Raw genomic sequence first — 26,316 nt, 5'->3', positions numbered from 1 at the left:
TGTGAATTCTTGTTCCGTCAACAACGGCACGAGCCACTGTCATGCCAAATTTGTACCGGCTGCCAAATTTGTACCGGGCGCGTCATCCATACGTAATCCATTCCAAACCTGCCTGGCAACAGATGATCGCGTCGAACGACGTGAAAGGTTCACGGACATTCGCGAACCTTCTATCTAGCGATCCGTTATCTGTATTGTGCTATTTCGTCCTTGACCTGCTTTAAACACTCAGTTTACTTGCTAAATTTGATTAAACAATTAAATACAATACAAATATAAAGTAAAAACCAGTGTTATCTAGCGATCCGTTTTCTGTATTATGTTATTTCGTCTTTGGCAACATGAGCGCGAATGTTTTTTGAAACCCGCTTTAAACACTCAGTTTACTAGCTAAATTTGATTAAACAATTAAATACAATACAAATATAAAGTAAAAACAAGTGTTTTTACTTTATATTTGGACGACGCGATCATCTGTTGCCAGGCAGGTTTGGAATGGATACGTATGGATGACGCGCCCGGTACAAATTTTGCAGCCGGTACAAATTTGGCATGGCACCACCATTTGAATCCACAGTCATTAATTTTGGAGCAAGGTGAGCAATTTTCTGTGAAATGGAGCATAGTATGTGCAGCTATGTCAGTGATAGTATGTGTAGCTATGTGTGATTACATGTGTGCTAGCTTAAATGTGTGATACAGGTTAAGATAGCTGAGCACATTTTCAGTGAAATGAAGCATACTATGTGCAGCTATGAGTGATTACATATTATCTGTGAGATGGAGCACAGTATGTGCAGCTATGTGTGATTACATGTGTGCTAGCTTAAATGTGTGATACATGTTAAGATAGCTGAGCACATGTGTGCTAGCTTAAATGTGTGATAAATGTTAAGATAGCTGAGCACATTTTCTGGGAAATGGAGCATAGTATGTGCAGCTATGTGTGATTACATATTTTCTGTGAAATGGAGCATAGTATGTGCAGCTATGTGTGATTACATGTGTGCTAGTGTAACGGAACAAATAAAATGAGTATGTGTATAGTTAAATCCTGTATCATTGGGTCAAGACTTTTATTTTGATATGTTGTTAATGTTGTATTCCGGATATCCTGCAGCAGAAAAGACGGTAACTGCTGCAGGTAGGTTGAGCATAAAACGTGTCCGCATGAAACTTTTATTAAAGTAATTCATTGATTCAGTAATTCATCAATATCATTGTCACTTATCTGTAGACGGTTGTTTAATACACTCTTCATATATTTGGCATTGTATTGTTTCTTTTATTTGAGTTTTGATTTTCGTTTGCATTTGTAATATTGTATGTATTTTGTCTAGGCGGACCAGGAAATGCTCTAAACCTGTCCTTTATGTTGCTGACCCATTGTGCAGGTAACCGATAGGTTGTTTTAGTTAAATGTATGTTTATAATCCCACTTGTGGCGTTGCTAGCATTCAATGCTAGCATTCAAAATCTAGCCGGTCCCGCCATTTTTACATGCAATACCGCTGGTCGCCACATGAGGGGAGGGATCACCTGTTTATGCGCGCTGTTTAGCGCAACTGTTTTAAATATATATAATAAATTATAGAGCAGAAAAGACGGTAACTGCTGCAGGCGGACCAGGAAATGCTCTAAACCTGTCCTTTATGTTGCTGACCCATTGTGCAGGCAATAAAACCGCTGCATCCAATGCTGAGCGTCCGAGTCCAATGCTTGAAGGGAAACAAAACACAACGCAGGTTACACTAGCTTAAATGTGTGATACATGTAGGGTTGCCAACCGTCCCGTAAAATACGGAATCGTCCCTTATTCGGCAATTAAATGTTGCGTCCCGTATTGAACCAATACGGGACGCAATTTGTTCCGTATTTCCATAAATGTCCAATACACATGTCTGTCACACACACAAATACTAAATCTAACAATAATGATCAAAACAAAACACAGGGAATACTACGGTCAGCAAAATTGTCGCGGCGGGATCTATGCAAGACCCGCTCTGGTCATCTGTGTGTCTGCGCATGCGTGTGGTGGTCATTGTTGCCTAGCGACAGACACCACACACCGGCGCTGCTCACAAAACCCGCGCCTTTTAAAAATGTCCACTACACCCGATATTCCACCACGTCCTCAAAAGCGTAAACGCTTGCAGAAGTACGGACGTGAGTGGGAAGACGCACATCCTTGACTGGACAGCGTCAGTGGAGATGTTTACAAGGCAAGTTGTAAAATATGTCGGCGAGTGTTTTCAGTGGCGCACGGTGGGCTGTCTGACATCAGACAGCATGCAACAGGAGAGCAACACTGCAGACACGAAAGATCACAGAAGACCCAAGCGTCAGTGTCACAGTTCTTCATACCCCAATCATCTCCTGAGGTTGATATGGTATGGGACATTATGTTGTGATTGATTTCCTATCTGGTTGTGCTTTTGCCAGAACATCGCAGTGCATGGGCAGAGCCTATTTTAGTAAACTGTTGTGGTTTGATTGATTGTTTAGGATGTTGAGTTTTAAAAGTCGAATGAACGACCATTTATTTAATATACAGAAGTATATAAATATTATATATGGCCATTTAAAGAACAAATCATACTAATGGATTAACAGTTAATAAATAAATAAATACATTTGTTAAAAGAAAACCTTTATTCTTTAATATACATACATTTCCTAGATTAAAAATGTTTGTAGAGCTTTCTGTGTATTCTGTGTCACAATTTTTATATTTTTGAGGAATGCAGTGTTCAGTGATCATTACATCAATTATATTATTAGTGTGGTTTAACTGTTTGGATGACCTGACTTATTTTCGAGTGACAAGACAGGCAGCAGACAAATGTTCAATTTAATCAACAATATGTCATCCCACTCCTCCTCTCTATATTACCGCAGCTGAGGTGACACAGGTGTACCACACAGTCAGACACAACCTCAGCTACAACAGTGTTGACTGTGCACATAAACTGAATCAAAAGATTCTCCTGGATTCAAAAATTGTAAAAAAGAAAATGTATAGGGAGAACAAAGGCAGAGGCAGTGGTTAAAGATGTCCTTGCTCCAAAGGCAGTGGCTGATGTTCTCAAGGCTCTAACATCAGATAAACCCCTCCCATTTTCCATTCAGACAGATGCATCAAATAAAGGCAACAGGAAGATGTTCCCCCTTGCTGTTCAATACTTCAGTCCAGAATGCGGGGTCACCAACAAAATGCTGGATTTCATTGAAAATGCAGATGAGTCCGCTGCTGGGATTGTAGCTCTCATTGAGCAGTCGCTTGACAAATTTGGCTTATCGTTGGATCATGTGACAGCATTTAGTGCACTGCAGAAAACACAAATGTGAATTATAGAATTCACAACTCTGTCTTCACCAACTAGAAGAAGTAACAAAAAGATCTGCTGCAAGGAAACTGCCATGCCCATATTTTGCACAACACAGTGAAGCATGCTCTTGACCAGCTCACTGTAGATGTGGAAAATGTTGTGCTGAAGGTCTATGCCTTCTTTTCCACATCTGCCAAACGAAGAGAATCACTCAAAGAGTTTTGTAGGTTTTGTGATGTTGAGTTCCAGGAAATTCTGCGACATGTCACAACCAGGTGGCTCTCCCTTAATCCAGCCATCACCCGGCTAATGCAAACCTGGATTGCACTGAAATCGTACTTCATCAGCCTGGGGAGAGGAGTGTCCCAAACAACTTCGAGCATTGTCAAAGTTCAGTGAGGACTCAACTGAGGAAGATGGAGACATTGTGGAGGTTAACCTTCTTTTCTGCAATAATATCCTCTCTCTCTTTGAGGAAGTTGTAAAGAAGCTGGAGAGTGATGAAACCACCTGTGTTGAGTTATATTCCATCATGGAAAACTTCGAGCAAAAGCTCACACAGAGACGAGATTAACAGTTATATGGCTACTTAACTAAATTGAAGCTGCAGCGTCTCCGTCCACTTGATGCTGACATGGCAAGGGCAGATTTTACTGCATTCCTCAACACAGCACTCTCATATGTTGAGAAATGGTTCAACTTTTCGGAAGACTACTGGTTGTAGTCTCCTCTCTCTCTGCACCATGGCACCATGACCTTTACTGACATTGAGAGGGTGACCACCAAGCTCAACCTCATCCATAAAGTCAACATGGATGAACTTTATGATGAATGCTCCACAGCAAAACCCATTCTGAAGAGGCTCAAAGAAGATGCTGAAGATGAATGGAAGTCCAAAGGTGTGGCTGCCAGGTGGGTGGCTCTCTTTCGAGTAGCTGACCTGCCAAACATGCTGTCTATCACCAGACACATCCTGAGCATCCCAGCATCCACTGGATGTGTGGAAAGGATCTTCTCCAGAATGGCCTACAAATGGAGTGACTGCAGGAACGGGTGCTCCACAGAGCTCATGAGAAGTGAGCTCCTGATCACTCTCAACTTTGAGCAGTCCTGTTCAGAGTTTTTCAACAGCGCTTTGAAAGACAAAGAGTTACTCAGTGCTGCAAGGAGTAACAAGAAGTACACCTGGAAAAATAAGTAACAGTTTTGAGGGGAGGAGTAATGTTGAGGGAAGGAGTAATGTTTTGCACTTTCTTTTTTTACATAAGTTTATAAGTGTTTTTGTTGTTTATTTGTACTGTTTTTTTTTGTAAAAATGTTCAAAGAGAGTCCCTATAGTTATGCACTTAAAAAGTAACATGAAGTTCTCAGTTTATTTTGTTTATATTTTAAAAGTTCATTGCTGCACACGCCACACAAAGAGATTTCATTCAAGATTTAATTGACTGCACTTTATAAGAGAATGTTATGTGGTAATAAAGCATTTCAAGCTTTAAGTATGACTAATTCCTTTCTTGATCAACCCTTTACTAAAAACACCAGCACAAAATAAAACATACCACTGCTGCGGGCGCCCCGCCCCACAGGAGTCGGGGCCGTGGTGGGCGTCCCTTATTTTAATTTCTGAAAGTTGGCAACCCTAGATACATGTTAAGAATGATAGCTGATCACATGTGTGCTAGCTTAAATGTGTGATACATGTTGAGATAGCTAGACTGCTAGTAAAGCTAATTAAGCTTTACTGTACTTATATTCAAAAACAATTGTTATTTAGGGTTAGGGTAACCCTAGGATTACGCTAACCCATGGTTTCACAACGGGGGCGTTTGCACTACCTAGGGGGGTGATGGGAACATAATTTTTAAATATTTTTTGGGGGAGGGATTTCAAACTTTCATGGTTTTCAAATGTTTTTGGTTGCAAAAATAGGCTACCTGAAATAAACAGCCATGCTCAGTTTAACAGTGGTCATACAGCGCGGTTCGGTCCTTCACACGCCCGGACTCCCGCTACATCAGCTATCATGATCAGCTATCTTGTCATGATCTCTAATGTAACGCTGATAAACATAACCCAAGTTCGCGGGTTAACAGTTCAATAACCAACACAACACAATCAAACATGGGCGATAGCAAAAAAAAAAAATACTAATTTTGTTTCATAGCCCGTGTTCCTCCTTTCTCCTCCTGTTGTTCAGTTCCAGCATCTCCGAGCGTAGTCTCCATGAAAAGACTGTTGCATTTCAAATACAAAATAATTAGGCCTCTGTGCGCGATCTGTTTTCGCGGTGCCCGCGTTGCCCGGGCTGCGGTGCCCGCGTTGCCCGGGCTGCGGTGCCCGCGTTGCCCGGGCTGCGGTGCCCGTGTTGCCTGGGCCGCTGTCACGGTTCCCACGGTTCCCGGGCCATTCATTCATTGACAGGGCATGGCGGGAGGTGTGGGAAACGTGGGAGTGCCGTGGCCGCGGTTCCAGGGCCGCGGTGCCCGCGTTTCCCGGGCCGCGGTGCCCGGGCCACTGTCACGGTGCCCGCAGTTCCAGGGCCATTCATTCATTCACGTGGCACGGCGGGAGACGCGGGAGTGCCGTGGCCGCGCTCACGGTGCCTGCGGTTCCCGAGCCGCGGTGCTGTGTCCACGGTCAGGAGCGTGTCTATGTTCCCCGGGTCCTATGTTGCCCTCTTTGTATGAGACTAGGGAACATAGGACCCTTTTCCCAAAAAGGCTCCTATGTTCCCCGATATGTATGTGACCGGGGAACAACGGACCCTCTTTTGAAAAAGGGTGAAAGTAACGCTCAGTTACTTTCTCCACCATTACTGCCAAATTCCATGGCAAATAGGCCTGTGTAGGCCTACGGCTGTTTTTTCACATATGCAAATAGGCCTGGACGAGAAAATAGTAGGCGCGTCGTTAGCAATTGAAAACATCCGGGGCTTTAGCCCGGGGGGGAGCACCATCCTGACTCCTGCGTGCTACGGTATCTTAATTAATTAAATAATTAATTAATTAATGTATCGATTAATTAATTAAGGGCGCCCCCAACACATAGGTCGCCTATGCCGAGCGCCAGGGCAAAAATAAGCCTGCGTGCACCTATATGTCAAGAAGCCATCGCTGCTCCGACGGACCTTTCTCCCCCAGCCAGGCAACGGCAAGTAAGTAGTGGTCTGCTTTTATGTTTCATTTTTAAGTTATGACTTATTGTCCGTGTAGGTTTAATGTTACAGATAAAAACATGCTTTATATTTAGTCAGCATTTCAGAGTTCTAATGTTTTCCCGGAAATATGCATTCCTAAACTGTTCACGTCAAGTTCTCTTTAAGATCGCATGAGATGATATGTGCTATCGCGCGACCTGTAACCAGGAAGTAAACACTCGCTTGCATGAAATGATATGCGCTATCGCGCGACGTGTAACCAGGTTGTAGATTTAAATAATGAAAAAATAATCTTCCCAGACTTTCTGTTACTTGCTTATGCTGTATGCAAGTTGTTTAAGAACCTTATCTCCATATAAATCTGAGCTGTACATGAATCTGTTAATGAAGTCTCATTTCGACTCCTTCCTCCACTTCACTCTTCATGTTCTGTTGCTTGCAGTTAACTACAGCCGCCCTTCCTGGCTAACGCCACCACCAATCCCTGGTCATCCATTGAAGACATCTCTCTCACTCTGCACAGTCACACTGTTGCCGCTTCATTCTCATTGTCTCATAATCTCATTATTATGGCTGCTGTGGATGCTTTAAAAAATAAACATTTTTCTCTTAGGTAAAATCAAACCAGTGGGATGTTAGATTGAAAACCTCCAAAGCAATGTATTAAAAATTGAAAGACAGTCCTATGTGAAGTTTCTTTTTTGGGGATTTTCAAAATGAGGTACCAGAAGGGATTGTCAACCCACTGTTTCTCAACCCTCTCTGATTATTACTATGAAGTATTGCATGCATACAGTACTCACATCAGCGCCACAGTAAGCCTATAGAGGCTGCAACCATTTGCTTCTCAAAAGATTGTAGTGTTTTAGAATGAACAACCACTAGAGAGACAAGACAAGACTAATTTTGATTGACAAGTTGGCTAGATTTATATATGTATTTATATTATTTTTTTATTTATAAGAATGAAATAAATTGTGTAATGAAAGAATAAAACAATGATTGATGCATTTTTGTTAGAATAACATCTTGCTCCCGCGGCCAGTTCCAGCGCCGGTGTAAGTATCACATTGGCTCGGCTACCAGATCGGCTCGGGGTCCGTCGTCTGCTGATTACGTTACACAATATCATTGGCTGTACGCTTGAATGGGCGTAGGCTACATTGTGATTGGCTGCTAAGGGACAGTTGTGATTGGCTGTTTTGTGCTGTAGCTCTGGCTGTCGTCATAGCAACCACAGCGAGCACATGTGTGAGCATGTGTGAGTGTTTTTCCAGCCTAACGTGATTCAAAGTAGCCAAATCAGGCTGAAAATGTGCCCAATCTGGCAACACGGACGGCTTATCTTAACAGCCAAGATGATTCCGAGGGACGTTTTGTTTTTAGAAGAAAACTATCCATACAGATAGGTTGGGAATGGTCTATGTTCAAAATGAAAGATCATTACAGGCTCTTTAATTTAAGCCATAAAATACCTTATTGCTGTAGATAGCGTATTGTGTGACGTAATCAGCAGACGACGGACCCCGAGCCGATCTGGTAGCCGAGCCAATATGGCACTTACACCGGCATTGCAAGGGGAGGGATATTACGTACATGTGCAGGAGGCGGGATAAGTGCGGCCGCTGTCACTCAGGTTTGTTTTGGTTTGACGCAGACAGCATGGAGGCAGAACAGACCGCAGAAGTCAACGCGATCGTCTTCAATGTTGCTGCAACGATGCAGCATATATTCAGAAGAGCAGCCAGTACTTCCGTGTATGAAAGCAGCTATATATATATATATATATATATACACACTTTTTTTTTCTTTTTTTTTACGGCAGAGATCCGGGGCTGATCCCAAAAGATCCGGGGCTATAGCCCCGAATGCCCAGGTCTAACGACGCGCCTGAGCAATAGTTGAGGTGTGTCGCGACGCTCAAAAAATAAGACAGTTAAAGACAGGTATTTAGCAGACGCTTTGGGAAAGCGAAATGGACTTGCAGCGGGGGCCTTGAACCCCGGTCTCCCGGATGTCAGTCGAGGACGTTAACCACTGCTCCAAGTTGGAAACCTTGGCCGAATTGGAAACCTAGAGTTTTTCCTGAGTGGTTAGAGTTTGTCTTCCCCTATGTTCCCACATTTCTAAGGATTTATTTTCCTGTGTTCCCCTCCTGAAGTCCAATACAAGACTAAGCTGACAATTAAATGTTTGTAAATATAAAGTGTGCCAGTGATTATTCAATAGATCGTCGACTCAATAGTTTCCGTTCTTTAGCCTATTAACATACATGGTTGTTAGCTTTATGTTTTTTCTAATGAAGGTAGTTGGGTTCTTGTTCTGCCCTGATGTAGCCTATTATATGTATTATATTTGTATAATATCTGAAACAGATATTTATACATTTCGTTCAGGACTCATATTGAAACGGATCTAATTAAACAAAATAAATGAAACATTATTAGAGGTGAATGTATGATGACATTTAGTTATAAACTCTCCACAAGGGTGCACAATGCAATGGAGAACAGGTAGGATAATAAAAGGAAAAGCTAAGCTTCGATGCAAGACAATATGATTAGGGGTGGGAATAAACATGAGTAATCCTGAGTAAGCAAAAAAATGAACTGCAAGGTAACCAGAAAGTAGCTGCCCCAAGCTAAGGTGGGCCATGCGACGGTAGGCCTGCTGGCCATGCTGAGAGTCTACCATAAAGATTGATAGATTGCGGGGGAACATAGGACCCTTTTCCAGAAAAGGGTCAGCATTTAGCATTTAGCTAAATGGCAGGGGCTGACCACACAACCATGATACTTTATACACAAAATATCACATATATTAAAGAATAACAAATCATTATGCTTGGATGAATGAAATAGTATTTTTTTTATTAAACAATGGGTGAGACAACAAGAATGTGTGTGTGTATCCAACTTGAAAAACAAGAACAAAGTGAAGGAACAGGGATGAATATTGTAGGCTATATATATGTGTTAACAAGAGAGGAATACGGTGAGGAAAGGAGACAACAAATATCTATTATCTGCACGCTGCAAAGGAGGATCATGCACCATGTAATGCTGGACCCAGTGTTGGAGATGCTGAGTGTTTAGAAAAAAATCCTCTCCACATATATATCAGGCTGAGGTTTGTGGGACCGAACGAAGCAAACATACAGTAGGTGTGAACAAGAACAGCAAAGTAGAGCCAGAGGATATCAATAAATAAAACAAAGTTAGTCATGTGTGGAACAAGAACAACAAATGCATAAACAGGTGTGCGTGTATATCTTACTTGTGAAACAGGAACAAAGTGAAGTGATAAGAGAACTTAAAACTTCTATAAATGAATTATGTCGTTAAAAACAACGAATATTAACAGGTTAAGTAAAGCAGGCAATCGATCATATCAAAGCTTTATGGAATTATCTCAAATCTGTATCAGCAACGTGGTGCTCAACTTGGTGCAGTTATTGATGTATCGGATATTTATGTTATTACGGTAAATGAACCCAGTAAATCCCTTTCCGGTAGGCGGGACTTTATGCACAATGACCTACACCTCATTGGATGGTTTCCCGAGCAGCCAATGGTCGTCGCTCTACGACAGTTCGTCCTCGTTGACCTCCGCTTCTTCTTCCGCTTCTACTATCATCCATCCGTGGTCACTAATTCAGTTGGGCCGATACATGATAGGTACCACACGGTGTGGTACGACAAAGGATTTCATAACCATCTCCATTAGATTTCTCTTTCAGTGACTGAACGCTAAACATCAGACCATGGCGCTTCTGACGGCCCTGCTTGCCTTCCTGTACCACTTGCCGCATGTGTACAAGTGGCTCCTGAGGCCCTACTACGTCGCCTCTCTCTTCATGTCCGTCGCCTTCCTGGCGATCCGCAAAACACCCGGCGTCTGCGACCATCTGTCGACGCAACGAGAAGATGGCAACCCCTGCGATTTTGATTGGGTCCGTATCTATAAATGCTCTAACATCTTCATTAGGCGATTCTCTAACAATAGCATCGCGATTGGATGTGATGAAACTGACGGGGGAGATGGAGTCAAGTGTAAACGTATTTGTATTGTAAGGGCATAATACTGCTTCTAGATAATCTTTAAATCCTGTGCATATTACCCCTTCAGTAGTGATTCAAATTTAGGCCTTTTAATATGCATGGGTATCTGATTATACATAGGCCTGTATGTAGTATAAATTCTTATCAATTGACATGATTTAACATTTGATGGTGCTTCAACACATATCCTTATAACTGCTCTGTTTCTTGACCCTAGAGAGAGGTGGAAATTCTTATGTTCCTTAGTGCCATTGTTATGATGAAGAACAGGCGAGCCAGTAAGTACTTCCTGCCCTTTCATTCATTTGATCTACAATGTCTCCTTGCACAACCTAACTCCTTCCACTACGTTACTGGCTCAAAAAGATCCATTAAGTGCTGGGTCAATCATAAATTGGCCTAGTCTCTACCAGAAAAACGATGGCTTGTCATTTACGTGTGTGTGTGTTTCCAGTAACGGTGGAGCAGCATGTGGGGAACATCATCTTGTTCAGCAAGGTGGCGAACGTTCTCCTGTTCTTCAGGCTGGACATCCGTCTGGGCCTGCTCTACCTGACGCTCTGCATAGGCGAGTCTCCCAGTCCGCTTCCCATGGCAACGCCACTACAGATCTACCCCCAAGTCATCGCAGGAAACGGATGCATTGCACTCATGTGTTTTGGGAGGTCCACATCATTAACATGATGTGGCCATGTTGATGGGATGCATTTTGGGAGGTCTGACCCAAAGGATCTAATATGGCTATTTAAGAGAGTGGGAATTCAAAGACAAATTTGCTGCTGAATTAGAAATTGATTGATTTAGAAAGATAATACTGACTTCTCAATCCATTCAATAATTCAAGATCAGCCATCTAGTTTGCTCTAAATCTCTAAATATTTAATTGAAATAAAAACATATGCACAATTGTACAATTTGTATTTAAAGTATACCCATTTCAGAAAATTGCTCTGCCACCATTATTACGCCTAATGATCTCATTGGCAGACATTCCTTCAAGATGAAAGTATTTGTATGTGCATTTCTAGATGAAATGTACAGATGGTATGGTAATCCTCTTAATCTGACAGAATTGAATGGATTTGGGATATCTAAAATGGCTGGTTGTGATGTATGTATGTATGTCTTCCCGTTTTACTCTTCTCACCTTGCCTGCGTGTTTCTTCCCTCTCTGCAGTGTTCCTGATGACATGCAAACCCCCTCTCTACATGGGACCTGAGTACATCAAATACTTCAGTGACAAAACCATTGATGTGAGTCCCATTTCCAAAAGAATGATATGACCATTGACTCGGGATATGAGAAGCTTGCTCAGGCACTGGGGACAAGGAAAGATGACCGTTAAGGTGTTCGAGAATGCAGAGTAATGCTGTTCCCTATGGGCCGAAGATAAAAATATACAAGAGAAAAAAAGTTGTGTTTAATGGAAAGCTAGCGATTGAATAACTGTTCTTAAACGGGTGGTGAGCCCAAAACCTTTTTTTATATAGATATGGTAATTTGTCTTCATATGACCGTCAACATAGTTTGCTAAGCCATTATTACACTGTTACCGTAGAAATAAGTAGGGATGCACCGATATGACAATTTTGACCGATATCCGATATTAAAATTGCTGTTACGGCCGATAACCGATATTTACCGATATCGATATTGGTATAAAAACAAGTTTCTATGGTGATTTTGTATGCTGAAGAACATGTAAACACTGTGAATATGAAAAAGTTATTTCTTTCTTTATTTACCAAAACTTCGAAATACATCGTTTCCTCAACAAGTTACAGGGCATCCATAACAAACACAAGTTAATAACAGTGTTAGTTTTAGGCAACTTATACAACTTGCATCTATGAAAAAGTTTGGATCATAAATCACAATAACGATCACAAATCAAAATATCTTGACAAGGTTTTATAACTTAAATCAAATTTGCCAATATTCATGGTAACCAGACACTTGTCTAATAAATTACAAAAAGTGTTTCAAGTTTAAGTCAATTTCAACTAAAATCTGTGAAATAGGCTAAATCAAATATATCAAGGGAGGTTGGTTGTAGTCTTTTCACTCGGTTCTAGCCCTACTGTTGATCCGGAGAACCGAGCGAAAAGACTACAACCAAATATCAAGATATCCGTTTCCGTTTCAATGGGATTACAGAACGCCAAATAAAACACAACAGAAACTGTATTTCGCTACAATAATGTATATAATGATTTGACACTGCATCCTCCGCATTACTTCGGCTTTGCAAGTACTGCATATTGCAATTCGAGTACCTTCATTTGAGACCGTAAAAAACATCCAAACCGCCGACATTGATTATTTTCAGGTAAGGTGACAAACACTGCTGTACTGCCTCTCAGTGCGTCTCTGGCTGCGTCAATGACAATGTCACATGACCAAACAAGCTGCGCATGGGCAAAAAAACCACACACAACGGCAACTCGACGGAAATAAATATCGGCTGTTAATATCGGACCAGTTTTACTTATCGGGCCGATGCCGATATGTTAAAAAATGACTAACATCGGCCGATAACGATATCACTGCCGATATATCGTGCATCCCTAGAAATAAGACACCAACGTTCTTTCGTGAAGCCGAAGCACCTGTATACAGCTCGGCATCAAGGTGTGTGTGTGTGTGTCGTTCTGGGCAGCGGTTGATGTCCGAGAAGGTTGTGCTTCTCGGGTTATAACCATGGGGCAACACCCCCCCCTCCTTTCTCAAGCTCAATTTTATTATTCTGTTTTAATTCAAGCTGAAATTTGGGCTTTACTTATACTTGATGTGAAATCACCACAGAAAGTTCAATACAGAGGACATTGCGGTGTTTCTGAGGGTGCAGGTTATGTCATTTAGCGTGTGTTGATCATAAAACCTTCTCCACAGGACGAGCTGGAGAGAGACGGGCGAGTGACCTGGATTGTAGAGTTTTTCGCCAACTGGTCTCCCGAATGTCAGTCCTTCGCCTCTGTCTACGCAGACCTCTCCCTGAAGTAAGCCCAGCCCTGATTCTCTTATTCTCCACCGTCTCTGCAGATCTATCCCTTAAAGGGATACTTCAGCACCGGCGTTTTTTTTCCCGCAGTCTAACCCCGTCTTCCCTTGGCCCAGCTTTCCTGATCTAATTTTCTCCCGAGATGACGTCAAATGACGCGTTTGACGTCATCCCAGGAGAACATTGCTTGCCTGCTAGAAGGGCCGAGGACTACAAACAGTGGTGTAACGGAATACATGTACCGGCGTTACCTATTCAGAATACAAATTATAGCTAACTGTATTCCGTTAGTTACAATTTAAATAGTTGGTATTTAGAATACAGTTACATTGTTGAAATCAATGGATTACATGACGATACTTTCATACCAACAGCATTTAGTACGCACTAAACGAGTTTGGTCCCTTGTTCGGTACGTTTGCGTTGGTGTGAATGCAACCACCTCACTTCGATGTGAACCAAATCAGCCGACAGAGACCTCCCTGAACAGCTGGTCTCGGTTCGCTTCCAAACGAACCCTGGTACGGTTCGCTTGAGATGTGAAAGCGAACGCACCTCGGTCCGATCCAGTTCTACAAAGCATATGCCTCTTTGGACGTAACATGCACCCGCTCAGCCAGGCGCATTATGGGAATTATTGTTTGATTAGCGGTAACTCCAAGACTAGCAGCACATTGTCGGACCGTCTGGGATTTTGGACAGACACCCACATAAAACGTATGCTGGAAAACAAAATGCTGATGATTGAACACACACACACACACACACACACACACACACACACACACACACACACACACACACACACACACACACACACACACACACACACACACACACACACACACACACACACACACACACACACACACACACACACACACACACACCCTTATAGTCTTTGTTCCACTACAGCAAATTATATAAAATAGTTAACTTTCAGGGAGACTTGGGCCAAACGCATTCAGCCATTTCGAACAGAAGAACACACCAGAAAAGGCCTGTTTAGTAAGCAGCAATTCAATGTGGAAGTAATCCAAGTATTCAGAATACGATACTCAGATTGAGTGATGAAACGGAATACGTTACATATTACATTTTTGGTCATGTATTCTGTACTCTGTAACTGGATACATTTTAAAAGTAACCTTCCCAACACTGACTACAAACCACTGGTTTCGCAAATTTGTTAGCCCACCAATAAGGAATGAGGGGGGGCAGGAGCTCGTGCACAAGATGTAGCCACAATGTCCGCCATGTTTCTTCACCGCTTAGCTAGAGAACAAATTTGTAATGTGAAACATCCAAAGTGGATTTTGAAAATTTATTGTTGGATTTGGACATTCAGGGCTATTATTACGAGCCAAAATACAGCCAGGAAGAATTGACACAAATGGAGGAGGATGCTGCTGCGGCTGCAGCTGAACAAGCCTTGCCTGTTGCCGAGGAGACGGAGCGTGCCGGTTTGCTCTGTTCGCCTATAGACACTAAAGGCCCATTCACTTCACACCCTACGGTAAATACGGATACGGACCGTTTCGTCCGGTCCTGGAGGTGATTTGTCCGTCAACAGGGTTGCCAACTTTGGGACTTTGGCTGGAGTGAGACTCTAAAATATTAGTGTGAGCGGCTAATTTTTTGGACAACCCTTAACCCTAAAAAAAAAAAAATACAAAATAGTCCTCGTTTACCAAGTATAAACCCTCATCTATGAAAAAAAGTTAAAGAATGGAAACGCTTTTCAAAATGTACAATTCATTTATTGATTGCAGTATTACAAAATAAAGACAGGCATCTCAAATAAAGACAGAGAAAGAAAAAGAAAAAGGGACACAATAGTTACCCCAGCTCCCCAGAGGGGGGGGGGGGTGGTGTGTGTGTGTGTGTGTGTGTGTGTGTGTGTGTGTGTGTGTGTGTGTGTGTGTGTGTGTGTGTGTGTGTGTGTACTCCGCAGCAGAGGCAGAACATAGAAGTTACATATTAGGCCTTTTGTATGCCACAGGGGCAGTTTTGGCCTGCTTCACAACCTCTGCAGGAGGTTTGTATCTGAAGCCGGGTTCAAGACTGCTCATTTTCATGGTCATAATTGTTGACAGGGTGCCTTCAAGGTTTCTGGTGTCAGTCTTGTTTAGGCCAATCAATGAAAAAGTTCGCTCAGCATTCGCGTACGAGTGAGGCATGCTCAACACAATCTGGGCCAATTTGAATAATTTGGGGAATATGAAAGTGCCACTTGCCCGATTCTTAAGATTTCCAAGACATACCCAGGGCTAGGCTCTATATGCAAATCGACAAGATATACTATATAGTACACCCAAACGTCCCACCAATATTTATACCACTTGCTTACTCTCTATATGTCATTCAAGGTTTTATATTTCTAATTTTTTATTTTACTCTACATTTAATTCTTCATAATTCAGGCATTACAGAACTTTCATGGTCATAAATAAAAAATACGAACTGCAGTTTAATTTCTTTGTTTGTTCTTGAATTGATGTAGAATGGAGCAAAGGCTCCTGGGATTGGGAAATGCGTTTATCCAATAAACAGATGGAGGTCAAGTCTATTTTCGGAAATGTAGGGGGATATATTGGTGGCCCCACGTCGGATGGTATGACCCAAGACAGAGAGAGCGCGCAAATTCGACGGTACCGCCTTGTCATTTGTTTACCCAGGTGCCATGGCAACACCATTGCTACCTCTCATTGGCTGAATCTTTGAGAACGTTGTAGACTCAATCGATATAAGGTCGCGGGGAGACGAAGCTCTGTTCGTTTGTATATTTTATTTACGTGAACATATTTTTGTTTTGTTAAAAAAAAAAGAATCAAAGAACCAGTTCTTCTTGTTTTAGGGAACAAGTTCTTGTCGTTGACGTTCGGGATTCGTTCGTTGTGAACAAATCGGTCGCGACCGACCCATCCCCAAACGCGCATCAGTGGGCTCCGACTCCGGCTCTGAACTCTCTCTGACCTTTTCAAACGCAACTTTAGTATCAGGTGCGTGGTTTTCAGCGAATCAACGATCAGAGAATACTGCCGTGATCACGTTGTAGGTAGGTAGATGTTACAGCTGTTAGTCTGCTCCCGCAGAAAATGAACGGGAGGATTTTTATTTTGGCGTGACATTTCTTGCGTGTGCGTGACAGCGTGAGATTGATGGCGAAAGCGTGAGAGTCACGCCAGGGGCGTGACTGTTGGCAACCCTGCCGTCAATGGGGCCGTTGCCTCTGAGCTTACGAATCCGGAGTGCTCCGGGAGAAACGGAGCAATACCACCGGAAATCGAGGCGGCAGTATAGAGTCAAAAGTCAGACCATTTGCGAAAATAGATATAGTATAATATCTGATATGTATATATTAGTGCTGTCGGTAAAACGCGTTATTAACGGCGTTAACGCAAACCAGTTTTAACGGCGTCAATTTTTTTATCGCGCGATTAACGCCATTCTTTTTTCTTTTTTTTTATTATATATATATATATATATATATATATATTTTTTTTTTTTTTTTTTTGGCTCAAAACAAAGAAGCAGTAGCCTGACTGCTATGTTCAACGCAGTATGTTTGTATGTTCATCGTTTAATTGCACTATAGGCTTTTTTTTCTTATCGTCCTGTTTTGATCAGTATATGCCAATGTTGTTATCAATAAAAAAACATTTGCACAAGGCAAGCCGATGCACTTCTCCATGTTGATAAGAGCATTAAAATGAGAAATTAATGGGACAAAGAAATCAAGGGATATTTAGCATAGAAAAAACATTTACGATTAATCTGGGGTTAACTATGACATTAATCGCTTGACAGCACTAGTATATATATTTAAGCAATAGATCACGCCAGGCTGTGGTATGTGCTCATTATACCACTGTTAAGGGGCGTTGTCCGGCCCCGACGCGCAGCGGAGGGCCGGCGACCCCCTTGTGTCTATGACTTTCGTATGGCAAAACGAAAGTCATAGACACACTACATTTAAAAAGGAACCAAGAAAGTCATAGTAGCCGTTTTATTAAAGAATACAAAAAATTAGTCCCTCCTGGCTGCCTTCAAAATGCACGACGGTCGCTATGCAACACACTTTAGCGTCCCTCTGATAGAAGGCTCGGCTAGAGCGGTTCGCCGGCAATTTATCCTATGGAGCAGTTCACTCGCCGTTAGGGGTGGGTATTGCCAAAGAAGTCACGATTCGATTCGTATCACGATTCACATGCCACGATGCGATTCTATCACGATGCATCGCGATACTTGAATTATTGCGATGCATTGCGATGCATTGCGAATTTTCACTGAACACTTAAAAAAAAATTAAGCCATTACCAGTGGCTGACTGGCTGTGTATGATCTGGATAGTGTGTTCAATTGATGACTCAAAGCAACTCAATTCATACATAGCTGTATTTATTGAAACGACTATTACTGGATACACTGACAAGAAGTGCTAAGGATCTATAAAACTTAAAATAACAAAATAAGGATAATCAGTGCCGTTTACATGGCCTCAGTGGTCCTTTAAACCAATGAAATGAAAACATTCAAACATTTCCCCTTTTGGAAGTAGCTGCCATTATAACAACAATATCATTTCATAAACATAAGAGGACAAACTGATGCCACAAAAAGTGAATAGGCTTAATAAAACTATATAAAAAAAAAAAAATTTTTTTTTTTTTTTAATTCATTTTTTTAAAATTAATAATCGATTCTTGGCGTCAACAATCGATGCAGTAGATCGTGAAAATTAGAATCGCGATGCATCGTCATGACGATTATTTGGCACACCCCTACTCGCCATGTGCCTAAGCTTTCGTTAGTCACTCCATCGCCTTGCTCACTCCCGGAGTAACAACAACACCCTCTCCATCATCCAACATATGTTTTACTTTGTAACTGTTTCTACTTCCAGGCGTGGAGTGATATGCAAACTTTCACAAAATGATCGAGCGTCATAGCAGTTATGTATACGCTCATTATACAACAGTTAGGAACCAATCAGATCGCTGGATTTAGCCCCCCCGTTGTATAAATTGTATTTAAAGTTTTATACTTATTATACTATAATACCTGACCTTTTTATTTTATTGTTCCCCTGCTTTGACAATGAGTTGTATCTGGTCATTTTGAGGAGATAATCTGCGGCCTGGTGAGGGGTGTCACATGCCACCGCCGCCTAGGCCTACACTTTTTGCACTTTTTTTGCCGATTTCGGATGACACAAAGCAAAATCATCTCTACAGATGTCATGTTTGCGATTGTCGCTGCCGTTCATTTGTGAAACGACAGTCACTGCCCTTTAAAGGATTTATTTTGTAACATCCATAACAACGCTGAAACCAGACGGAGGTATGAAGGGTAGTTCCGGAGGCAACGTTTGGGGAGGACGGACGAATTTCGTCCGGATCCGGAGGTATGAATCGGCCTTAACACAGAGTCCCTGTGCTGCAGCGAATTTCAGCGATGCCAGTTTCTTCTAGAATAAATGGCTGAATCTGGTGAGGACGAGGGGCCATGTGTGTAACCTCTCACCCAGGCTTTACGCCTCATCCGAACAGTTGGGTATTGGATACATATTTCCGGACCCAGAAAGTGAACTGGAAACAAGCCAAAGCCCGCCGGGAGAAACAGACGTCTGAGCATAGAGTAAGTTTTAGTTTTTTTACTAACACATTGGCTACAATAGTTTTGAGTCCCGGGGAACGTGACAATGTCGTTATCCGAAAGTAGCCGATCTTATTGGCAGAGCATAGGCTACGTTACGTTAGCTTTAAGTCTGTGTAATGCTGTATAGGCTACTCAAGGCATAATTGATCTTGCTTTGCTAATGTTGTTCTTTCTTTCTTAGACGGTATCGGCTTCCTTTGTTGTCCAGGTCAACAGAGCTTATTACCCAGCACAACATGGGCAGTACCGTGGCTACCAGGAGACAGTAGATGCTCAAGATGAGCTGTGACTATTGACTCTAGCTACACGTTTTATTTTTGTAAATAGTTCATATTTTTTCATGAATAAAACTTAAAATTCATGTTGGTTGTTGTGATTTGTTTACTAACCCAAGTGTTATTATACTAAAGTAGGCCTACTGTATAAGAAACACTTATTTCAACTGGGGAGAAAAGGTTGAGTACCAATACTTGATATGCTGAGCTACTGTAATGAGTAGTGCTGTCAAGCGATTAAAATATTTAATCGCATTAATGTCATAGTTAACTCAAGATTAATCGCGAGCAATTGCAAAAAAAAATCTTTGCTAAATATCCCTTGATTTCTTTTTCCCATACATTTTTCTCATTTTAATGCTCTTATCAACATGGAGAAGTGCATCGGCTTGCCTTGTGCAAATGTTTTTTTATTGATAACAACATTGGCATATACTGATCAAAACAGGTCGATACAAAAAAAAAGCCTATAGTGCAATTAAACCATGAACATACAATCATACTGCGTTGAACATAGCAGTCAGGCTACTGCTTCTTTGTTTTGAGCGAAAAAATAAATAAAAGAATTGCGTTAATCGCGCGATAAAATTAAGGCCGTTAAAATTGGTTCGCGTTAACGCCGTTAATAACGCGTTAAACTGACAGCACTAGTAATAAGCAAATGTTTTTATGCTGTACAGTAATATACAAATGATGCGTTTGAAAAAAATGTCTAAACTAGTCAATGTATCACGGGGATATGTTTACACACAGTTTGCTCGCGCTACCACTCGCGCTAGGACCATGGGTCCTTCCCTCCAAACGGAAACAGGCGGGCGGTGCAACGAGCGTAATGCACTGTGGTAGTTGGAGGATTTCTTACTTTTGAGCCAGAGAGACACTTTCTCTTGAATTATTTACTTCATATATCCTTCATATCTCCACCGCTGAAGTATCCCTTTAAATAAACCCAGCCCTGGTTCTCGATCCCTCTCTTGGCAGAGGCTTGTTGGTGTGTGTGTGTGGATGACCGCTTCAGCGTGTAAACATGCATGTATATTGCGCCTAGAGACGGGCGCAATATAAAGGCCGATCATTTAGGCCTGTCACGATAACAAATTTTTCTGGGCGATTAATTGCCCCAGGAATTATTGCGATAAGCGATAATATTGCAGTTTTTCCACTAATATAATGATAAAGTACACCCTTTCAAAGATCAATAAACCTTTATTTTTAAATAACACTGGAACTGGACGTCTGGAAGACATTTAAAATATCCAGAATAAATTAACAAAACAACCAAAAACAATCTATTGACAAAAAATGCTCTTGAATAAAAACCAAACACCACCAAAAGGATGTAAACACGATTGCGCCAGGGCTCCGCCTCCCACACAGACAATGCAACAAGTGACTGACACTTGACGAGGGGGTTTACTCGTTGTGCCCTGTAATTATGAGCCGGAGCCCGATTTCAACCCGACATTTTTTACTTAGGCCTACCCTGCTAAATATATATAATATATATAATGCATAGAACGCCGGTCACTATCGGGAAAATAAGCCCCGACAGGGCGAACAGGCGACCGACGCGCAGCGGAGGTGTCTTGCTTCGCCCTGAAGGGGCTTATTTTAGATAATGACCGGCGACGTTCTATACATCATCCCGCTTATTACAAGGCTACTTGCCAAGACGAATAAATAACTTCACATGGTGTCTTTTTACAATTTATTCGTTAGCAGCATTCGTAGTGTTGATCAGCAGAGAAATAGTCTGCCAAAGACGTTGACGTTGCTCAGCAACTGAAGACGCTGGGGTTACCGGACTACTGTCTATGCAAGTGAACGGAGCGTTCCACGGCATTGAGAAGACCCGTGTAATAAAGGCCTATAATATTTCTGTTTATGGCATAGATTTCTTCTCAGATTAGGCCAATAAAGCAATGATTTAAAAAAAGAGTGCGAATGGAAATTATTGCGGCCGGCAAAAAATTATCGCTCATTTAAATGTATCGCTCAATTAATTGATTTATTGCATATCGCGACAGGCCTACGATCATTTACCTTTTTGGACAGCGCCATCTCTGCTGTGGCACTGTTGTCTGATGGCTCAAATGTGGGCCAGTGTTACTTTCCAATACAGCTATGGCATGTGAAATCACGGCAAGTGTTTAACCTGTGTCCGTTTGGCTAATCGTGAAGTCATTGCTGTGCCACCTGTAAATACTTCATTGGTGTTATTCAGTATGACTAATTCTGGTATTTGATTGTCCTTGCCTCCTCTCAGGTATAACTGTGCTGGCCTCAAGTTTGGCAAAGTTGACATTGGACGCTACGGAGAGGTGTCCAAAAAGTAGGTTTTACACATTTTTTTCACTGTAAACTTCTCCTTTGGCCCTGTCCTTCTATTCACATGGTTGTCGGAGAAGTAATTATGACATTAAATCACTGTGTGTGTGTGTGTGTGAACCTGATCTATGTCCTCCTCTTCACCACTACAGGTACAAAGTGTCCGCGTCTCCTCTGTCCAAGCAGCTGCCCTCCTTGGTGATATTCCAGGGGGGAAAGGAGGTCATGAGACGCCCCCAGGTGGACAAGAAGGGCAGGGCGGTGTCCTGGACCTTCACAGAGGTCGGCCATTCTGCTTCATCTCATGTTTGACCCAACTGTCTGGGCAAGATCGAACTGTACCCAACAGACTCTGTATTGCCTCTATTTAAAGAAACGTATTGATTTAAATTATGTTTAATCATACAGTAGCTATATTAGATCTGCGGTGTCCATCTATATTGGCCAAATTATAGGTCTCTAGCTCTTTTACCAGTCAGTGTAGAATGTCAGCCAGACGTCTTATTACAATATATTTTGAGAGATGCTGGAATAGTAATGGGCGGTGGGGCCCCAATAGGCAAACTGCCTGCTGGACTGTGGGGCCCTCAGTGACCCTGTCCCCTGTAGTAGTTCTGCAACACCTTCAAGTCCTCTGAGAAGGGTTAATTCTGTGCCATGTTTTGAGTTCAGATAAATCTTATCCGTTCAGCCTAGAGTGAAGCTATTTTTTTCCATGCATTTGCAGCCATTGAGTATTTTAGTAACTATTGTCTGCTTTTTCTTTTTCTATTCGCATAACGTAACATGCTAATAGTTTGTAGATTGACCTAAGAGAAAAGATAAGTTGATCAGGTGATTTCATGGTTTCTACTTCATATCTCCCAACAGGAGAATATCATCAGGGAATTCAACCTCAACGAGCTCTACCAGAAATCCAAAAAGCTCAGCAAGACCAAGGGGGCGGCAGCGGATAAGGCCGCCCTATCACAGTTCCCTCCCGTTCTGGAAGAGGAGGAGCCAGAACAGGAAGTGGTCGGAGCACAGGAGGAGGATCTGGAAACCAAGAAGGACAAATAAAAGTCACATGCAATGTTCTGCATATGTCAGAGTGTTGTATAATTATTTTCTGTGATATTTCCATGTGTTTGCTCACCAATGTGAAGCATGGCTTTGCCGATTTTGTTAATAACTGAACTAATCCGGACATTTTAAAAGACACTAATAATAATAATGAGGTGTTAAAACTTTTCAAAGTGAACAGCGAGGGGCGGCCAAACAAGGGTGGTCGAGGCTTTCTGACGAGGTTATTACAACATTGAACCGGGTCCACTTGAACTCAAAGTCTGTAAGAGGTACTACAGCAGGTGAGGTACTCTTCCTATGTTGCCTTTTACTGTGCAGTGTATGTGCAAGTCAACGCCCGACCACAACTGCTCATGACGGTTTCCTTTTCCTGTTTTTGAACAAGGGAACATTGATTGTTATTCCTTGTCCCTTGTTCATATTAATCTAAATTGATAGGATTTTTAAGTATTTTCTTCTTCTTTTTTACACAAATATATGTTGAAGGACGAGTCATTTATTATTATGTTTGTTGGTGTTACATTTCTACATTCCCTTTTAGAAGCGGCTACTGTTGTTACCAGCCGGTACATTGCAAGCACTGCAGATTTATCTGCTAAACATTCCATTCGTTTTAAGGTCCTCAGCGGACTTCTCCCAACGGCCTGCTAGTAGCTTTTGATAGCTGAGCATGCCACAGCCACCTCGGTCTTTGCAGTGGTGTGTTGCGTAACAAAGAGTGACGCTAAATTTAACTGCTTTGTTTTGTGGTAAAAGACTCAATTTATTGCAATCGCAGTGTTTTGATGACTTGCCAGGCCAGTAGCCTACATCTCAAAGGCCCGATGTGCATGAAGGGATTTCAAAGCGTTTTGTGTTTTTGCCTGTCAACTGAGGTTGAATACTTTAACTTTTCCTCGTTCAAACATGGTGCAACAGTTAAATGTTCACGTGGTAAGTCATAAACAAAAAGTACTTTTTTTTTTATTTGCTTAACTGAGAATTACACTGCGGGTCTTTTCCATGTCCAATAATTTCAGAACATAACGTAACCCTTTTTGTTAAGTACGTTTTGGCAAAAGCATAACTCTGTAAAGAAGCTGTTTTTCATCATTGCGCGGTTTTTCATTTTAATAATTGCACTTTTGTTTCTACAAGAGAATGTTTAATTTAACTTATTTACGGTCTTAATTTCGCTAACACTGGATTCCTCGTAGCTGTCCGCATGTCCCTTGGCCTCTTCTTTCTTTTTTTTCTTTTTTCTTAAAGGGACAGATGTGTAATGGCTTATTCACAATATCAAGAAGCCTCCCTTATCAGCACGCTGTGTTGGATGAGGATATCTGGCTGCAAATAATTTATGTATTAACGGTATCATGCAATGAAACAAATGTACATAAAACTAAAGAAACAACATTCATGCTCTGTTCTTTATTTATTACCAACAATATTTAAATATCATGCTACTTGCACAAACAAGTGTCGCATGACAGTTGAGACTCCTAGGAGTCCCAACGGAATAGAGTGGCGAAGTCACGCCCCTTCCGGTAGAGCCTATGGGACCGATGAGATCGAAAAATATGAATGGGTTTCAACGGAGAGAAGGTAATTTTTTTTCTGCTCCCAGTCTTTATATAACGCATGTCTGGATTTAAATGATATTTTTTCATTCTTTATTTTTTCATGCCAAGAGTTTGACCGTTTATTGTGCAATAGTTTAGTTAAAGGCTGTAGAGAAAACACAATGAGAAAGACTACACGTCTCGTATGTGACGTAGGGGTGGGAAAAATAATCGATTCTTCGATGCATCGCTTTTCTCTAGAACGATTCCATCTCGATGCAGATAAATGAATAATCGGAATTTAAAAAAATCTATATTTATATTTAATTCGCCTGCTGCAACATTCTGTTCGCAAGAGAGGGTTAATTTTTGTAATTTTAAAATTATTAAATTTATCTTTAGTGTGTATTGGCCAATCTGATTAATCTTGAAACAATTGCGATTCAACCTATGCATAGCATAGGTTAATTCAAGAGCAGCTTTTTCTTTAATGACAGAAGTGAAAGATTAGAAAGAAAAGAAAACTGAAACCAATTTTTTACATACTTCCATATTGTGTTGCAATGCAAGCTGCATTGATTATTGCACTGTTCATAGAAAGTCATATTTGTGACTAAAGCTTTTTCTCTAATAAAGTATTAGATAAGTTAATTCATCTGTTGATGTCACGGTACGGCCACACCAAACGCGACTCGCGTTGGATAACGCGAGTAAAGGCGGCTGCATGCTTCAGCGTTGGTGTTACGTTGTTGCGCAAAATTTACTCAAAGCAATTCATGCTCCCTTTTAGGTTGCGCGTGTTGCGCGTGTTGCCAAGCAATTTACCGCCAGAACAGTAGGTGGAGTAATATGTGGAGGAAAGTTTTTCGTTGAAGACGAACCTCTAACCTCGAGAATGACGTCTTTGTCTGTGGGAGTCGTTGGTTTGTTTATGTGCCAGATCGTGTTCTCCCAGAGCCCGTCTCATATTAGACATTCTCTGGTTCTCCCCATACACAGTGAATGATGGCAACAGACAGAGGAACAGGGGTGATGAAGTTGTTGATCATTGGGGTTGTATAAATGTGCATATCTCTCTACATTTTAAAACGACATAATGTGTTGGCAGCAAAGTTAACTTCACTTCAGGTTAATGCTTTTGTATATGAGCCTGCCGGGTGATACTCCAGACAGGAAGTAGTAACCAGACCAGCAAACCAATCACAGCCTTGCAGGCTGGGCGGCTCGCGTAAAAGCTTACGTAAAAAATGACGCAAGTCTAGAAAAATCGCCCGACGCACGCCAAGACGTGAGAAGTCGCGCAAGGGGGGCGCAAGGGCGCGCAAGGGCCTCTTGCGCTTGCGCTTACGCTTACGTAACCGAGCATAAACCAGCCTTAACGCGCCTAACCTGACGCTTGATCATTGTGGGGTGTCAACGCTTCCAACGCGTCAACGCAGCTAGATGAGTCCATGTCCATGCAAGTGAACGGAGCGTTCCCTCTTCGTCACTCATAACTATCAAACCAAACAGCCTTCACATTCACCGAGCGAACATTATGAAAGTAAAATGCACATTTCTCGCTAAAAATGTTTCCATAAACGCATTTAATAGCGTAACTATGTTACTATTTCCACCCAGAATAAAGAAAGATGTCGGCCGTATGCTTCTGTCCAAGCTCACTACTCTCTGCCAGTGACGTCGGGTCAAGCTCAACGCTGATTGGCTATCGCGGCCAAGCGTCACGCGTTGGAGCGTTGAAAGTTCAGATTTCTGAACTCCGGGCGTTGGCGCGTTGGGCGCGTTACGCCCCGTGCCCACTACATGCGTCCGTTGCGTGATCCCCATTGACTTTAATGGGGACGGACGCGCAATGCATTGTGGATCCGTACGTTTCCGTTGGAGCCTTCGGCTC

The 26,316-nt window shown here is 41.9% G+C and overlaps 1 protein-coding gene across 1 annotated transcript; it reads left to right on the top strand.

Moving 5' to 3' along the window:
- Positions 1–10,095: 10,095 nt before the first annotated feature.
- tmx2b (thioredoxin-related transmembrane protein 2b) lies at positions 10,096–24,731 on the top strand. Its single transcript, XM_056585138.1, has 8 exons — positions 10,096–10,441; positions 10,768–10,828; positions 11,005–11,118; positions 11,728–11,804; positions 13,444–13,550; positions 21,755–21,820; positions 21,969–22,098; positions 22,687–24,731. Exons 1-8 carry the CDS (start codon positions 10,253–10,255, stop codon positions 22,873–22,875), a joined length of 933 nt encoding a protein of 310 aa, XP_056441113.1. The 5' UTR covers positions 10,096–10,252; the 3' UTR covers positions 22,876–24,731.
- Positions 24,732–26,316: the final 1,585 nt, after the last annotated feature.

The sequence above is a fragment of the Gadus chalcogrammus genome, chromosome 3, assembly GCF_026213295.1.
Source record: "Gadus chalcogrammus isolate NIFS_2021 chromosome 3, NIFS_Gcha_1.0, whole genome shotgun sequence".
NCBI classification, from domain to species: Eukaryota; Metazoa; Chordata; class Actinopteri; order Gadiformes; family Gadidae; genus Gadus; species Gadus chalcogrammus.
Note: the sequence above shows the minus strand (reverse complement) of the source record. Positions and strands in the feature narration are given on the sequence as shown.

Bases quoted from the DNA above. Each gene is read 5' to 3' on its own strand.
- tmx2b (XM_056585138.1), top strand. From the start codon at position 10,253: ATGGCGCTTCTGACGGCCCTGCTTGCCTTCCTGTACCACTTGCCGCAT. The intron at 21,821-21,968 runs GTAGGTTTTACA...TCACCACTACAG, and splicing joins TACGGAGAGGTGTCCAAAAA to GTACAAAGTGTCCGCGTCTC. The intron at 22,099-22,686 runs GTCGGCCATTCT...ATCTCCCAACAG, and splicing joins TGTCCTGGACCTTCACAGAG to GAGAATATCATCAGGGAATT.